At 45.2% G+C, this 18,216-nt stretch overlaps 1 protein-coding gene across 1 annotated transcript in view; it reads right to left on the minus strand.

The window, feature by feature from the left end:
* Positions 1–18,216, minus strand: part of STAB1 (stabilin 1) — a 61,363-nt gene that overhangs the window by 19,804 nt on the left and 23,343 nt on the right. Inside the window, exons 16-38 of the mRNA XM_076346182.1 lie at positions 17,180–17,293; positions 16,727–16,780; positions 15,217–15,297; positions 14,758–14,916; positions 13,797–13,859; positions 12,305–12,406; positions 11,233–11,319; positions 10,760–10,871; positions 9,504–9,687; positions 9,149–9,242; positions 8,052–8,210; positions 7,038–7,133; positions 6,554–6,649; positions 5,900–5,947; positions 4,920–5,050; positions 4,410–4,521; positions 4,105–4,182; positions 3,622–3,723; positions 3,011–3,118; positions 2,383–2,514; positions 2,059–2,187; positions 1,120–1,176; positions 204–299 (exon numbers count right to left, since the gene is read on the minus strand). Coding sequence (XP_076202297.1) covers positions 204–299; positions 1,120–1,176; positions 2,059–2,187; positions 2,383–2,514; positions 3,011–3,118; positions 3,622–3,723; positions 4,105–4,182; positions 4,410–4,521; positions 4,920–5,050; positions 5,900–5,947; positions 6,554–6,649; positions 7,038–7,133; positions 8,052–8,210; positions 9,149–9,242; positions 9,504–9,687; positions 10,760–10,871; positions 11,233–11,319; positions 12,305–12,406; positions 13,797–13,859; positions 14,758–14,916; positions 15,217–15,297; positions 16,727–16,780; positions 17,180–17,293 — 2,394 coding nt within the window. The remainder of the gene's footprint in view (positions 1–203; positions 300–1,119; positions 1,177–2,058; positions 2,188–2,382; positions 2,515–3,010; positions 3,119–3,621; positions 3,724–4,104; positions 4,183–4,409; positions 4,522–4,919; positions 5,051–5,899; positions 5,948–6,553; positions 6,650–7,037; positions 7,134–8,051; positions 8,211–9,148; positions 9,243–9,503; positions 9,688–10,759; positions 10,872–11,232; positions 11,320–12,304; positions 12,407–13,796; positions 13,860–14,757; positions 14,917–15,216; positions 15,298–16,726; positions 16,781–17,179; positions 17,294–18,216) is intronic.

Here is an 18,216-nt window from a genome sequence, read left to right on the forward strand (position 1 = left end):
CTGTGCAGACATTTCCACAGGTTTGTTTTTTCTCCAGTGCCCTCTATCTCCAGGATGGAGAGCGACTCCCAGATGAGCCCAGTCTCAGCTATGCAATGGCACAAATGCAGCCAGGACCTCAGCACAGGCTGTATTCCATGGCTGTATGTCTAATACAAATCTTGCTTTTGTCAGAATGAATCCAAGGCAAATGTTTTTCTTACCAGAGAAACTTTTGCACAGGTGAAATGGCAGCCAAGTATTCCTGTATCCCCAGAACGTAATTCACAGTGAGCGAGATTCTTGCTGCCTGGCAATTCCTGCAGGTATAATTAACATAGATACAGACAGAAGATATTACAATATTTAGACAGATTGTACATTTTGGCGCATATGGCGGTGTTCTTGCCTAACAGAGGAATAATGCTTTTTATCCTACAGGAACAGCCCTAAAAATTTGGACTTCCCAGAGCTGAGACCAATGAGGCATCTCTAGATGTGAGTGCACCACACATAGTCTATTTTGTTTCCTGCCAAATTCATGGTATACACGTCAGTATGAATACTGAGAAAAAGTAATTGGAAAATGTTTGGCACAGAGTAAAGTAATGAAGCCTAAGAAGCCAGATGTGGCTGCTAGGCAATTCATAGCCAGTATGGAGATGAAATGTTTAGTTGTTTTCCTCTCTGGAAACATTTGTCACTCACTCACAAACAAGCTGCAGGCACAACCAGCCCATCTGTGTGAATAAATCAACGGTCCGGGCTGGGAAATCGCTATTGGCATGCCTAAACTGGCTTTCCTTGATGATAACATCAAAAGAGTAAAGATCAAAAAAGACATCTCTTTTTTTCCCCCTAAGAGGGGAAACTCCCCACACTGCATGCTCTAAAGGGCTCCTGAAATTCAGGCAAAGCCTGATGCCAGCTCTGTAAGGAGCTTCATAGTTGACGTTTGTGTTTTTCCTGTGTGAACCTCCCTTGGTGCCTGCTTTCTCTTACAAACCCTGCTAATGAGCCACAGAGGATTCAAGGGCACATTTTTTTCAGGTATTGCGATGACATCTATAGAGCAATAAAAGGACGTCAAAGCACTATCTGCAAACAGTCTGAGAGATGTCACATGAATCAGAGACTCACCACAAGAACTGATCCAGGAGGACACTTGATCCCCTTCTCACACTTGCCGCATCTTGACTAGGGCACAGAGAACAGGATAAGTCACATGTGTGCCCTCTACCCATGTCACACCAAGACACTAATCTTGAATTACAAATGGTGCTGTACAGGCTGCTGCCTGGGACAAAGACAAAGATGTATTTATCTCCATGGCTCAAAACACCGAAAGAAGGAAAATCATGATGCGTGACCCTCAGTCCTGGCTGCTATCAAAGGCTTCACAGAAGGTCTTATTTCTGCACTCCAGTGGTGTCCACAAAGTCTTATTTCTACACTCCAGAGACCGTACCACAAAACAAACCAGAAGAGATCCCATGTTACACCTCTTCTGAGTCTCTGAGCTGGGGTAGGGCTTTCTGCAGGCCTGGAGTTCCTTCACGCAAGGCTGTAAATACTTTTCTTCTGATCTGTAAGAGGGCAGGCCTGCCTCACTCTGACCCTGCAATCTTCCGATGGCCAAGAGCCACAAGATACATGCTGACTGGACTTTGGCCATGACTCCCAGACAGACCACAGCATTTCCTAGGGGAACTTGTGGTCACACCATGCAAGAATTGGGCTGGATTCTACTTGCACAGCTGAGTATCTGGAAGTCCTGCACCAGCCTGCCCCATGGTTGGCACTGTGAGAGAGCCCCAGCAAGTGAACTGAACGTGATTTGCACGGGAGCTACACACAGCACAAGAGCTGCAGATCTGCTGCATTAGAAGTACAGAGTCTGAGGCTAGGAAGTGCCAAGTCTCCATGATATCCCAGTTCACATGAGGCTCATCTGGGGTCAGATCACAAGCTATCATCTCATCCATGTGTAGGATGTGTAGGTCTTCTGCTCTTCATCAGTTTGGTTCAGCAGGCGGAGAAACCCTGTGAAATGGTGGTCAGCTCCTTCGCAATCATTACCTTTTGTATGATGGTGGTATTGGCAGTGCAACGATTCTTCTGTATCTGGAGGACCTGTGAAACCCCGATCAACATGCCATTCTTCGTCTCAAGAAATTTTCCATCCAAAGGAATATTATTGACAAATTTCTGCAAAGGAGAAGGAAACGGCTGAGACGATAACCTTCAACTCCTTTTGCATGGATTGCTTGACAGCTGTCAGCCAGCCACAGTAGGCAAACTGTAAGGGTGTCCAAAACAGACATGGGTGTATCCAGCCACCAGCCTTAGAAAGTGACAGGTCTAGCCAGATCCTCAAATGGCAGAACAGTCTTCCCTCCTTACCTGGGTGTTGTTTTGATAAAACATTAGCCAGTAGGAGAGCCCTAACATGCTGTTCTTATGGATTCCACTTCTCAAGTCCATGGGCAAAAGCTTCTCTCCCAGTACAACGTGGTACTGCACTGTCTCATTGTCCTAAATCCGCAAAAAACCCAAATGTTAGGACTCTTTTGACTTCCTACAATTCAGTCAGAGGTATGGCATGAGAAGAGTTCCTAAGCAATCTGTAACAGCTAATTAAGCCCACAGAGCCTAGTAACTCCCTATCACGGATGACTGATCACACCTGATGACTCTGTTACTGGATGAAGTCATAGAAGTCTTTTGGAACCTTTCAAAATGTTCAAAATTGACACAGATATGCCACAGCCAGCCAGAAAGGGGAACATGTTGTGCCATCTATCCACATTCAAATCTACTCAGAAATTTGGATTCCAAATATTCTTTTCGGATCCCATTGCAACACCCCAGGAAACCCTCTGATTTCTCTCTGCCACATTTCTCCTAGCATCAGATATGCTTCTCCTCTCCACGCTCAAACCCACTGAACTCAAGTTTATGATCTGACAGTGTACATGTCCCTTCACTTACTGCAATACATATTCAAAGTGTAAGCAAGCAGTGAGCTTACCAACTGTGTCACGTTGGCAGCATGGCAGTACTCCTCAATGGAATTATTTCCAGGAACAAAAACAGTATATTTTTCAGAGGACTCGATTTTTCCAATGAGCTGGTATTGCTAAAAAATGTCCAAACAGTAACATTAGCAATTACGCTTGTACTCACTAAAAACAAAATGAAACCACACATGAAATCAATTCCAAAGGCAAAAGCGCTAGAGGAAATGCTTGAAAATGGGATATACAACTTCCAATCAGTCACACAGGTCTAATTGCTTGCTCCTCCTCCTGGGCTGACGTAAGCGCAGCTTCTCGATTATGAACAAGACTTCCTTTTCCTTTAGGTTTCTCTGCCCTGTACAAGCATGAGAGTGCCTGCAGTAGACAGGTCATCTTCCACTGTAATAACATGCCAATGATACAGAGATCTAACTGCAAGTATGTAACCCTTTGGCTGCTCAAAAGAGCTTTCCTAGAAGAACACTCTGGAATGGTAGGAAACAAATGGTCTCTCTTTTCTCACCAGGCAGTCTAAATTTTGGCCCACCAGTACAGGGTAAGTCAGGCATTTGCTCAAAAGACAGTTCTGATAACCACAACAGTGCTCATGTCAGCTGCTTACCTGTAGCAACTCCTTGAATGTGCTGAATGAGGCAACTGTCTCAAGCTGTTCCTGCAGACCTGGAGGACTCAGTGGGATATCTCCTGAAGGCGGCAACAAAACCTGCGGAAAAAGCGAGTTCATAAGCAAGGTTGGGCAAGGGGCTCTTGGGGAAATCACACTAGACTCCTGCCCTGCTTGCAAGAAAGGCAATTAGAAAAGGCCTCATTTTACACAATTCTGCAATTGCCTTAACTCTTCTTCTGTCAGCCAAGAGAAGAGGAACTCCCCTCCCGCTTTTCCCGGAGAGAAATATTTTAAACATTAAACACTGCTGCACAGGAAACATCTGTCAGGACCTTGTGATAACCAAATATATTTTTGCCATTATATCCCTTCCTAACCATCCAGACATGTATTCCTCCTTGGCCCCATCACAGATGCTGCAACACAAACCTGCTGCTACAACTGCAGCATTTCCCAGTTTCGCATGTACTGACGTACCTTACTAAGGACATGAATAATGCCGTTGCTGGCAGGGATGTCGCTGACGACTATACTCGCATTCTGGATGGTTAATACCTGCGAAAGTATCAGAGGGAAAAGCAAAAGGATCAGTAATTGCCAAGCAAATTCAAAACAAATATATTGTTTGTTCAAGGTTGCACATGACTGATCTGGGTACAATTTTTAAAAGATGTCTGAGTTTGAGGGCATCAGTGTCCCCTCCAGGCTCCCCACTGGATACAGCAGCTCTTAAGCAGTTTAATTTGATGCTGGTACATGTGTGTTACGTAAGAAACCCTTACGCCGCTCCTGGTGTTTATCTGCCATCTGGTCTGTGGGTTGAGGGTGGGTAATTCTGGCCTGTCGTACTTTTTGAGTTTTTCACCAGTGAAGATGCCTTCAAGAAAGTGGGCCCTGAAGGGAACAAAGGCAGGTAAAGAAAAGATTAGGGCACTGTTTGTAATAACAGGGAGATAAGACCATACCACCCAACATTCACGTCTCTCACATGAAGTAGTTAAGCATGTGAAGAGAATGATGGAGGGAATTACTTGTCCTGATGCCATCTGCGTCTACTTGGCAGGGAAAATCTCCCTCTGCAAATACATGAAAAATAAACCCACTTCCCATAGCCTGTGGTCTGTTATGTTTTAAATGCCTACTAAATTATTTGCCCACTAGCTATTTAATCTTGCTTCTATATTTATCTCAAGATAACAACTCCTTATTGGTCTTGTACAAGCAGAAATCCAGCTCATGGCTTTGTTACTGTTGTTTGGCAATATAAAGCAAAGGCAGGAGTCTCCTCGTACCTGACTAAAAATGGCAGCATGTAGGGGGTCAACCAGAAATCTTTCTCAGTCTTGCTCAAGTTTTTGATAGCTGCCTCTGATGGCACCAGGACAGTGACATTGGTTCCTGCTGGGATGCTGAAGAGAGATTTCTGTTGTCCAAAGCACAAAAATGAACAAATAAGACATGCCAGTGCCACATCTATACTGCAAAACATAATCAACAGTCATCCTGCGTATATGCTCCAGCAGCACAGCAGGGTCTCCTGCGTGCAGCAGGTAAATGCTGTTGGCAATCAATGAATGGCACAGACGGTTTAGCCAAAACAGTTGACATCTGTTTGCCAAGGGAAAACCTGCTGCTTTAAGCCCTCCTTCCGTCTTCAATTAATCTTCAAACCCATTCAATCATATCCATAAATCCTTTCTGAACCCTCAACATCAGTTCTGGGGGAGGGACCAAGATTATTCCTGGCAAAAGCAATGTACGCAGCAGGACAGGTAAGCTAAAGCTCAATTAGACGCCGTACATCATAGCATGCTTCCACAGACTTGCTGCAGTCTGTGGAGTGTCCCTGTTATTGACACACCGGAGACAGGGAAGCAGTAACAAGAAAAGGAACAAACATACAGTCTAACTTCTCAAAGCGTGCTCTTCTGAAAAATAGCTATTATAATGCTACCTCTTTTTCTTTCCCTTCTGTGCTATTTTATGATGGCCAGGAGCTACAGATGATACAACCATGAAAATTAAGTGTAACACAGCCCCAGCTTCCTCCGGTGCTAGGAACAAGGCCCCCAAAACACACTCGCGACCCTCACTCTATCACAGACTCCAGAGCTTTTCTACACTCCTGCTCTGTAATGATTTCTCCTTCGCTGTTGTTTTGTTTTTCTCTAATGAAAAAGATAAACGGAATTCTCTTTCTCTAACAGCAGTGTTCACAGAGACTTCACTTCTACCAAACTTACCCGTGCGGGCATCCCATGGCTGTTCTTACCTGAAGCCAGTCGTAGAAGCCTGCGAAGTGGGAATTCCTGGCCAGCTCCTTCCAGACAGAAACAACAGAAGGGTTACCCCTGCTGAGCACTGGGGTTGCAGGGCTGGGAGACCCAGGGCGGGGGAAAGGAGCCCTTTGCAGTATCAAATCTGGCAATAATGACTTAGACGTTCCTCTCTCACCTTACAACCATTACAGGCACGGTGTATCATGGGGAGGGATGGGCACTCCCAAAACCACACGCCAGCCATTAAAAAAACTATATTCCCAAACAAACAAACTCTTTTCAACTCATCTGCAATTCCTCATGTTTACCAGGGACAGGGATTGAATCCACAATGGCCTTTGAGATTTCTAATGACAGAAAATGGGCCTAGCAGCTCTGACCTGAAAAACTTTCCAAACAACAAAAGGATGACTTATTGCAGAGGACAGACAGGGGTGAAGCAGCTTAGAAATTATTGCCAATGGTTTCACGAACACATTGGCCTTGGCACCAGTTCTGTCTCTGTGGCCTTGGGCAGACACATGTGCTGTGCTGTCAGGCTGGTGCTGGGAGAAGGAGTCAACTCAGGTAACAGAGAAAAGGAAAGTAAGAGCAGAGCCATTTCTCTCCAATCTCAAGAAAACCTCAGACATTTACTTTTTACTCACTTTTAGAATGTCCCCGTAGCATGTCATGCCATCCCCCACGTAGCCTTGAGGACAAGCACAGGATCTCTCTCCTCCTCCAAGGGGTACACACATAGCCTGCAAATACAAGGAAAGGAGAAATCAGAGAGCAAACACAGGTTATGCAGTTACAGCTATCTAGGAATTTGATTCTGGCCTCCCATGGCCTGGGCTAGAGGAGCACACACAAGCACCTTCCTCCTGTTGCCTTTATGGTGGCACTGAATTTGTACCTCATGCAGCAAAGCCTAGGTGATGGCTTTGGTTGTGTGAACTCACAAAAATCAGAGGATCCGCCTGGGTAAATCAGAGACCAAACCTTTATAACACCTCAGTGGCATGCCAATAAGATGATGTAATGTAAATCCTTGCAATTATCTCAATGCCGTGGCTGAAAAACCTCTGTCAGGGAGCAGAGGAACCTCCACTGCCATGCCAGCCTTGGGACAGCACTTTAGCTACTCACCAAATCATGGCAGCCACCGTTGTCCATGAGGCATGGGTTGATTGCATCACAGTTGTGGCCATCGCCAGCATAACCCCTCTTGCAGACACACTTGCTCTGCAAGAAAGAGACATTTCAATTTTATAGACCTATCAGAGCGTCCTCATTTGCTACCCAAAAAAGGCCTAAGGCAGCAAAAACTATTCTTAATTTATTTTCCCGTTTTCTTCTTGGTCCCTCAAGACCTGGAAATGTGGAGATATTTCCTTAGCAGGGCATCATCCTCTATCACAGCACACACGCTGCCTGATTACTTAAGCACATTGATCCCTTGCACTGCCTGGCTGTGGGAGGGTCAATTCAAGATGACGGTTTCCATCTTTATTTCCAGCTTTTCAGGGAATGACACAGACTTAGTGAACGGTAGAAAGAGAAGAGGGGTTAATTTCAAAGCTTCCTGCTTTCAAGATAGCTAGGAGAGCACTTGCACACCTCACCTCACTAAAATCTGCTAAAGATTTGGCACCTTTTCTCAGCATATTGTCCAATGCTCCCCTGGCCCAGTGGGGAGAAGCACTTTGAGAAGCAGCGCCCTGAGAAGCCACCTCTCCTTCTCCTGAGAAGCTTTCCTCCTATCTCAAGATGCCCAACTGCTGGCCCAGGTCCCTCCATGGACTATCTGAACAGCTGCACATACTTTTCTGTGTATTTTAGCATTGCCCGGAGACAATGCTGTGATATGGGAACAAGGGGGACACAGCAACTGATGCCTTATACCGAGCCGTATTATGGAGCGTAGTCTCTTCCCTTTGCTGCATAAAAGTTTCAGAGTAGAGCAGCAGCCTCAAACACATCAGTGCATCTCACCTCATGCAAGCACACTGTGTGGTTTTAGCTGCAGCTGGTGTTTCTGGCAGCAGACAAGCAGGCTTTCCTGCTGACCAGCCCAATTTCTACCTCTGGCAATTCCAGGCCATCTCAGAGCAGCTTAGGAAATGTTAAGTCCACCATCAGACTGCTTAGCATTGATCATACCTGGCCAGGGCCGATATAAACGCAGTCGGCGTTGATGTGACAGTTCCCTCTGCTCTCCAGCATGCAGTTGTCTATAGCCATGCAGGCCTTCCCGTCCCCAGTCCAGCCTGCGTTGCACTGGCAGGTGGCGGTGCCGGGGCCCGTACTGGTGCACAGGGCCTCCAAGAGAAGGGAGAGAAAAAGAATTACACTCAGCAGAAGAAGGGAGGGAGTGCAGTGCAAATACAGCAACAAATCTCCTTCATCAGACTGTGGAGTTTCTGAATGACCAACTCTGATTCCAACACTGTGGATGCGGGGTGGAAGCATCTTCTCCAGAAAAGTCCCAGACAACTTCATAATAAAGTGATTCTGGAAACATTCAGTGTTTTCAGAGAGGCAGACACTTGTGTCTAGGGTGGCTCAGAACTCCCAGGGCATTGCCTATCATCCTGTAAAGCTTTTCCATTACAGAAGAAATATTCCCTGAAGAGGAGAAGCACAATCTCCTGCCTGGACATGCGGGATGGAATCAATGATGGAGGGCAGATCTCTCTCAGGAAAGACCTACTTTGTACCCAGTGCCATCCTATTTCCTTCTACATGGCTCAACGTGTTCCTCTCACTGAGGGGTCTAAATTATGATGAGGTCTGACCGTTTGGCAGTCACTTCCATGATAAAGCACCACAGTTCTTTACTAAGGATAATAATGTAGTGTTGAAAGGATAATAATGTAGTGTTGATGGTTACTAGAAATACGAGTTGGAGCTCACAGCTAAGCTACAGCCCAAACACAGCAACAGAGAAACTAACACACATTAGAAAAGCTTGAGGGGAAAATCAATACAAACCAAAAAGTATCTATACAGCTAATCTCTGTAGCTGCTAAAACAGCTGGTGCAAACCAGCCAAGCTCTCCCTGGGGTGTCACATTTTGGCACCAACCCAAATGATTGACATCCTTATGATGACTGTGTCAAGGTACCTGTTATTCCACACCATCTTACAGGCAGGGAAAGTTAGCACACAAAATGTGTAACAGTCCCAGGAGTCCTGGTTCCCTGCTCTGATTGATAGGAGCTGCTTCTCCATGCTTTGACAGTCTGACCCCACTTACGTTCTGTGAACAGCCTCCTCGTTCTGACTGACTGCACAGGTCAATGGGCTGGCAGGAAAACCCATCACCTTCATATCCATCCATGCAGATGCACCTTAAAAGTATAAGCACAAAAGGGACACAGATAGAGCAGCTCCTTCTGAAAGCCAGCAGAGAGCAAAAAGGCAGTTTGAGCTTCTCAAGCAAGCAAGAACCTGACTTTGATTTCTAGCAGGTTGGCTGCATTACTCAAACAATCCTGTGCACCAAGTATGCAGACATATATACACAATTACAGGGCTGGCAGCCTCACAGCCGCTGTGTGCCTGTACAATGACACTGTACCCACCTGAATGTGTATGCCAGAAAGACTGACCTTGCTGTGTCATTGAGGCTGCAGACAGCGTTCTGGTGGCAGTACTGGGACAGCCCACTCGGGCCACAGTTCTTGGATGTCTTGTCACAGAATTTCCCGGTATAGCCTTCCTTACAGGACCAGGACTGACACACACCACCGCTGCCAGGCCTGTTGTCACAGACACCATGGACACAGCCACAGTCTGTCAAGTACATGGAGTAAGATCAGTAACTACAAAAAGTCCAGAATCCAGAGCGACGGCATTTTGTAGATTCCCAACTTTCCTTCACAACCTCTTGTGACACCAAATGATCATCCCATTTGTTCTTGACAGAGGGACGTCTGCTGAGAGATATCCATCATAACTCAAAACCTGGCCAGGGAACAGATCCTGTGACCGCCTGGGTCCGTGTTTTTTATAGGCTGTAAGGACAGGCTCAAATTTAGGCTATCAAGCTCAAGGTCCTTGTCAACTGTCTTTTCTTTCCTAGCAGGAGAGATCTAAATCAAAGTCCCACACCTAAATTTGTCTGATGTTTCCAAGACCCCCATCACCACTGTCACAGCAGCCATGTTTTCTCCACTGTTGTTTGAAGGGACACCCATGATGACATTTCTGTCACTTCTTTTGTGATGCTGGTCTTGCCAGAAGGGAATCCAGGATACACGAACCTGTACTATTGTCGTGGTTTAATCTCAGTCGGCAACTAAGCACCACGCAGCCGCTCGCTCACTCACTCCCCCCCACCCAGTGGGATGGGGGAGAGAATTGGAAGAGCACAAGTGAGAAAAACTTGTGGGTTGAGATAAAAACAGTTTAATAATTGAAATAAAATGATAATAATAATATGATAATAATAATAATACACAAAGCAAGTGATGCACAGTGCAATTGCTCACCACCCGCCGACCGATGCCCAGCCTGTCCCCGAGCAGCGGCCCCCCCGGCCAGCTTTCCCCAGTTTATGTACTGAGCATGACGTCCCATGGTATGGAATGTCCCTTTGGCCAGTTTGGCTGTGCCCCCTCCCAGCTTCTTGTGCACCTCCAGCCTTCTCAGTCGGTAGAGCATGGAAAACTAAAAAGTCCTTGGCTAGTGTAAGCATTACCTAGCAACAACTAAAACATGGGTGCGTTATCAACTTTGTTCTCATCCTAAATCCAAAACACTGTACCAGCTACTAGAAAGGAAATTAACTCTATCCCTGCCGAAACCAGGACAACTATATTCTTGCCCTACATTTTCCTCTGGTCTCTCTATCAGAATTACCAACCTTCATCACAGTTCTCGCCGTGCTTGTTTGGGTTTGAACAGATGTGGCAGGCTATTCCTTTGAAACCTTCAAAGCAGTGACAGTTGCCATTCCCTTGTATGCCATCACTGCACTGGAAGGAAAACAAAAAGAAAACCAAAGTGATTGAAAGTCAGGGAACCAAGGCAAAGCCAAGGCATTGATATCAAAGGTACTTTGATATTTGCAGTAAAAAACAGGACTTTGAAGTGTGGTGGTAGTAATACAAAATCTCACATAGCCAGAGCTGTCCCCAATAGCCATGACTTGATTCACCACAGAGCTCAAGATAGAAAACCCACTGAGTACGTGCCATTCTCCCTGGATCTTCTGCTGCGATTGCTGTGGGCTTAGCCCTGGAGCACAAATTCTGAATTGTACTTACCTACAACTACACTCTCTAACCACCCTGTCTCAACTGCTCATTGCAACACAGCAGGAGCTTTCATACTTACGTTTCCCCGGCCATAACACGGACTGGAAAATCCTCCTGGGCATGGCATGCAGTCTGGACCAAAGAATCCTTTGCAGCATCCAGGTTTCTGAAACAAAAGCAAAATTGGTAAGGTATGACGTGACATAACAAGAATTGCCTGGAGTCATCCTGCCCTCGTAATTCTGAAATCCTGGTCGTCCTCTCTACCGTGGACTGAAATGGACTGTCTTATTTGGCATCTGTGTTTCTAGGAGCTCCTGCACTTAAATTATTTTTCAACAATACCCCTCTTTCTGCTCACAGCATATTCTTCTCAGAATAAATCACTGTTTTCTGCTCTCTCTCTGACTTCAACAAATAGGGTCCATGTTTTCTATGAGCTTTTATTTCTTTAATAGTGCTGGCCCACTCACTCCTACTTTATCCTTGCTGAGGACTGCGTTCCTTTGGAGGGATGTAGCAGTCCTGGATCGCAGGCCTTGTCACGACTGTCCAATGGTAGAACAACCACAAGACAAACAATCAGCAGTATTTAATGAGACACCCACAAATCATTCCATATAGTTGGCATTGTCAGGAGCTGCAGGCAAACGTGAGGTCCATAAACTCGCTAAAAGCGACTTTCCCAAACCATCTGACAATGTTTCATAAACAGGATGCAATCACTTCACAGCTTACAGCACTTTCCCTGTGCTCAGCTTCCTTTGGGAGAAATGCTAAAACCAAGGCACTCTCAGAGAAAACGTGCCACAGCTAACACTGCACCATTTGTCTCATGGCTTCCTCCAGCTTGGCTGGTCACAACTGGCGTGCTTTATTTTATTTATTTATTGTACTCAGGTTTAACCGAGCTGCTTTCTAACATTTGCAGCAGGTTGGTACCCTGCGTTCTCTCTGTTTGCCGAAGAAAAAGCAGGTAGCCAGTTCATGTGATGGTCCTGGGGACAGCCTTTGCATGGGACAGCTTTCCTTTTGCTCCCATCCAGCCCTCTCTCAGCTCAAGGAGTCAGAAGTCAGAGCTCTTCTTGATGAATGAAGAAGAGCAACACTGAGCTCCTTTCAAAGGGAATGTGGTTTTCCATCACACTCACCGTGACAGTTTGATTGCAGTACCTGGCACACCCCTTCTTCAGGACATTCAGGCCTTGTGGATCATGGATGTAGACACATTCTTTTGGGAAGAGCGTTGGTTCCTGTACAAACAAAACAAGTCATCAGCACTGTAACCTTCTCCTCTGCTCTTTTTGCTGCAGAGAGCAATTATGCCTATCTCTGAGCTGAGGAAGTTCACAGAGGAGCCAAGGTGAACAAGATACCGTTATGGCATGCCTATCGTGAAAGAAGGTACACAGCGGTTTCCTCTTGCTCCCAGCAGTCCCCAAGTCTGAGCCAAGGTGCTGCCCTTTTGTTCTAATAATAGTGCCTATGATGAGAGAGTGAGAGTAGGGGGAGAGGGGAGGGAGAGAGGGGGAGGAAGGGAGGGAGAGGAGACAAGGGGGAGAAAAGGGCGGGGGGAGAAATAGAGGGTAAGAAAGAAGGGAGGAAAGAGAAAGCGGGGGGGAAGGCAGGAGGGAGGGAGAGTGGGGCAGAGGGGGAGTAAGAGAGAATGAGAGAGGGAAGGAAAAAGAGGGAGGGAGGTGAGACAGACAGGGAGGGAGGTGAGATGGAGAGAGTGAGAGAGAGGGGAAAGGACTGCAAATAATTTTGGAACAATGCTCAGTGACCTGTCATGGAGTTAGACACGGGTAGAATTGGGCCCCAGATGATTCTGGCTTCACTTGCCTCAATCAGAGAGGAAAATGAGCAACTAGTGATTTTGCAGAGCTCTACTTCGTCATTCATGCTGAGACTGCATCAGCAAGTTCTCCTGAAAGTCAGATCTCTCAGAAGACACCCAACAGTTAACAGTGGTGAACACCTCTCCGGGTTTCACAAACAACATCTTGGCCCTGGCCTTCACAGGGGGATTTCCTGGAACTTGCTGTTCTGCTAAACTCAGTGTGTGATAACTCAAACACCAGCACCCAGCCTCCTCCTCCTTACTCTACCTTCAGCTAGTTCTGCTCATTTCTGAATGAACAGGGAGCACAGGCCAAGAACAAATTGTTTCTCACCCTCTGCAGTGCAGAAAGCTTGTTGTGATTCTCTGGCTGTGATATAGGCAGTGGTAGTACTGGATGGTACTAGTGGGATCAGGCTTGGTTCTAGCAGTCTGGAGGAGCTGGCAGACTCAGCATGTGAGCAGGAAAGCTCTGTCTGAGGCAGAGCAGAAGTGCTAAAAGCTGCAAGTCTACAATCTCATTTAGCCCAGACTGTCTCACAGCTCTCTCCATTGATTCAGCAAACAGACTTCAGAATAAGAAATAGCACAGAGCAGTTAGTGGGTGACAGTCTGCTGTCACACAGAGCATGGATATGTGGGGAGCATGGATGTGTGGGGAGTATGTATCCTCTAACAAGCCTCTCTACTGGTTGCCTTTCCTGCTCTCTATTTGAAAGTGGCTTGGGTTAGAAACTGTCTATCAGTGTGCCTGTATGTCATCATGCAAAGAAGAAATTACCAAAATAACCACAAATATTTACCATTTCTCTGCTGCCAGGTGGGCAAACACTGTTGTTGAGGGCCTCACAATCCACACAAGAGCCCTGTTAAGAAAACAAGAGGGGAAAACTTAGTCTTCTCAAAGGAATCCATTTCTTATGCCAAGAATGCTACAGAGCTACTGCTCCCAGTATATATCCAAAACATCACAACATATATCAGAAACATTCCTAGGAGGGAGTTTCCATGCTCTGAAATGGGGTAAGTTTATCACTTAAATAAAATGACTCATTTGTCTCGAGGAGATGCTTGCACCTGACTGCAAGATGGGGTCTGTCTCCACCCTGTGAGTCTATCAAGCCACTAGACATGCAGCTATGCTGGAAAACACTTTGGGCATCCATGCAGCAGGCCTCACTAAATCAGCAAGTTATGTGGACCCTCTGGCCACTTGGGATTAACTGTGTCTCTCCAATCAGGTACCTCTTGCTTATACAGAGCCTCATCTTCTTTCTTCAGTAACCTACCAGTGATCAAATTGGGGAGCAAGCACCTAAAATAAGGTATACAAAACTGTTCAGGTGAGAATATCACACAGCATTTGTAGCTCCTGCTACTGAATGACTGCTTCCCGTCCAGACTGCAGGACGCCAATCCTGATAGCGATGGGAACAAAGCGTTGTCAGCCGAGTTAGCAACTATGGTGTGAAGAAGATCATCTATGGCCTTATGAAAAGGCCAATGTACTTTTCAATCAAAGGTAGGACAGGTGCAAGGAAAGAACAACCACCTACAAGGAACACATGCTGACTGCCAGCAAAGCAGTGCCAAGTGCTAGCAGAAGTAACACTGACGATGCTGATACTGCCTAAGTTCACATCAGGGGACCTCTCAGAGAGAACGTGTTTCCCAAATGCAATTTACACAGCCTGCTTTTGTCCCTCCAGGCGAATGTGGGGTCTACAGCAACCACTAGCGTGAGAATGGGAGAAGCTGACTTACCACCACAATTTTATGTTGCTCTTCATTGCATCTGTGAGGCAAAATGGGAATTATTGAAGGAGGGATGAAGATGCCGTCCAAGGAATGAATAATACCATTTGATGCCACAATGTCTCGCATGTTTAAGGGGATCCCTGATTCATCCATCAGAATTCTTCCCTGATGCAGAAACACAAATAATTTATCTGCATTTTAGTCCGTTAGACTGTATCAACTACATAAAGCCAATGCAGGAAACAGATGGTACACATCATCGAGCGCAACCACATAAATGGTCAAGCCTCTTAGTGGAGTCACAGGTTGGATAAGAAGAAAACTAATTCAATGACCTCATTTAAGTCTAGATTTTTAAGCAGAGGAGGAAGCAGAGATGGGCTGAAACCACGTTGTTCAGAACCACACCCAGACTTTCTCCCAGCACAGGAGGGTTTGCCCAAAAGGGTTTTGATTCATACTTACATCTGCACTGATGTTGATGGTAATTATCTGGTTAGCCATAGTAACAATGTGCGGCATCATTATCAGTTTCTCTACAGTCACCTGAAATAAAAACACAAGGAGACAGTACCATGAAAAAGCAGGGTCACTTCAGTACAGCTTACAGAATCATTCCATGATTCCCACCACTTAAAAAACATTCTAAAGGGGACTTGACTTTAACATCTACATTTCATGAAATACCTTAAACACAAACAATGGGTCAGAGGGAAATCCAGGACTTTGTGTGAATTGTTTGCAATACCAGAAACACAGCGGTGCCAGCGGCAGCAGCCTTGGTTTTCATTCCTTGTGTAAGTAACAGTCCAGCACAGCTGAAATCAAGTCTCACTAATAGTGTCTCTTACTAATACAGCTGCAAGTAGGGTCAGACTAATAAGGGGATTTTCCAGGACATATTCATTAAACAATGAAAGCTCAGCCAGAAGCATAATAGAGAACATATTTTGACTTAATAACTAAGCTTACTTCTAAAGGCTGGAAAAAACGTAAACGGCAGCTACTGTACTGAGAAACTTCATGATTTGAGAAGTGAGAAGTTCTGAGAACCAAGACAACTGTTACTTTTGTGTCCAACAGGTTATTAAAAAGTAGCTCAGCTTGTTACCACGTTGTTACTCGTCAACTGCAAGCAAAACTACGTTTTGCCGTTTTGTCAAAGTGCTGCTCATTTTCTCTGTTGAAATTAGGAAAATCACATTTGCTGACATTTGCTTCTCAGTAAAGAATGGGAATAATATTGATATTTCTTAATGAAGGACATGACATTGTACTATAATGCTTGAGCATTCACTTCCTCCACAGGTTTTGTGTCTAACTTTAAACATTTATCTTGTTTATTGTATAAGGGAAAATGTCTTGTTGATGCACTGTATTGATTTTATTTACCCTGCTATTACAGTACACAGCAATGTTGGAGCAGGAATTGGCAGTACCGGGTCAGATCACAGGCTCACTTGCACCAGTTCTCCATCTCTAACTTCAGCCACTGGTGGAGCCCAAGGAGAGAGGAAAAGCAGCGGGGAGTTTGGACCAATTCTTCGCTTGGCTATAAATTTTGTGTTGCTGCTATTAGTGTTTTAGGGAAACTGTAGGCTGGAGAGTTCATAACTAAGGTACACTCCTAATTAATAGTTTAACAAATTAAAGAGAGAAGAAGAGAGCATTTGCCTGCAGCAAACTCTGCTGGACAATATTGTAATTGTAAAGGCCATCCAACTAAGAAGTACCATCACCCCCAAGAAACTCAGAATTTCGTGATGGAAGAGCACAAGCCGTCCCTTTTGGCAACCACTTTCACGGTAACATTTTGCCTCATCAGATCCTGAATCACATCTCTGCTCCTCCAGGGGAACTCCAAGAAGTAGCAGCTGAAGTCATCGATACTCCAACCTCTGTGCCAAACAACACAATTGATAACATGCTGGCCCGAAGGACCCCAATTATCTGGAATTAGAACTGCCTGCCTTACCGCTGCTGAAGTGTAGATATGATGTTTCACAAGTTCCTGAAGCTTATTTATGCCCTAAGGAAAGAAGAGAACATAAAAATTAGATACCCCTTCAACGCTCAGGAGTAAGAGGAGGCAACTACATTTTCTTTTAACCAATGACCGACAATGCCAATGTACTATAGCAGTGAATTCACTTGGCGAATAAGTTCCTTCATTTTCCCCTACCCAAAGCCAGGGTGAGGAAAGCAAGCCAAGCATCAGATTTAAACAATCTGGCTAACCATATTTCTCATTGCAGGTTCCATCAGCATTCACTTCTCTTCCAAAGCCTTACAGAAACTAAGACATGGTTTAGCCATCTCCAGGAAGAAGAACTTTCAGCAACGATCAGATACATTGCACAAGCCATTCCAGCATAGTCTAGTGCAACACAGTTTGCTCAGGATGTCTTAAAATACTATGAGCTCTCACCTCTGTGAAAAGATAAATGAGCCTTCCATCTCTCAGCTTATCCACACCATCATTGCTGGGTACAAATACAGTAAAGGGGCCTGGCCCATCCAGTATTGCAGGCAGGCCACAGTTCTGCAAAAACAATAAAGATTTCATCGTGGATCTAGCATGAGTTAGTGAGGGGGGCCTATCAGGAAGGGAGAGGAAACTCTAAGCAACCCACTAGAGGCAGAGCTATTGAAAAGCAACTGTATACAAGAGGCAACTGGACACGAAGGATAGGTATGTAATATAACAGAGGCATAAATGCCACAAAAATATAGCTTGGACGATGAAGCCACTGGTGTGACTGCAGCTAATGTGAACAAGGGAGTACTGGGATAATGCTCCCTGCGTGCTTTAAACACACAAATACATATACAGAGACTAAAACTGTATCTTTTTGCCTGAAGAGAAGAAAAAGAGAATCAAGTTTATAACCACAATTGCAGTTAGTGAATTTTGTAAACAACTAACAGCCACGGAGCTGAAAACAGGCAGGCCAAGATTCTTGTGAGCAATGCTAGAGCAGATCCAGATGATTCTGATGGAGGTAAAAGGAAAATCAGTCTGTCCCTAGTGAAAATACTAACTAAACGAATCCTGGGCAAGGATAAACCTCATTTATAAACCTCAAGGTTTATAAATGTGAGTTAGTGAAAATACTAGCTAAACGAATCCTGAGCAAGGATAAACCTCAAGGGTTTATAACCTGAGGACTGCTTTTATTTAGAGATCTACACCCCAAAACCAGGTAGCTACAATCTAGCTTGGCAGGGGCAGTCATGAAATCTTCACTCTCTGTCCTGACAGTGGTCAAGAACTAAACATGCTTTGGAGAACAAACTCTCCAGGGAAGAGGGGAAGGGGAGGTGGGGAAGCAGATGGGAAAGAGGCGTGTATGCTTGCTGCTTGTGCCAGATCCCCTATAGATGTGAAAACGCCAATCTTTTCCATTACATTTGCTTACATAAAATATACAAAATAAGCAATGACACCAAAAAAAAGCATCCAGA

This window comes from Aptenodytes patagonicus, chromosome 8 (assembly GCF_965638725.1).
Source record: "Aptenodytes patagonicus chromosome 8, bAptPat1.pri.cur, whole genome shotgun sequence".
NCBI lineage: Eukaryota > Metazoa > Chordata > Aves > Sphenisciformes > Spheniscidae > Aptenodytes > Aptenodytes patagonicus.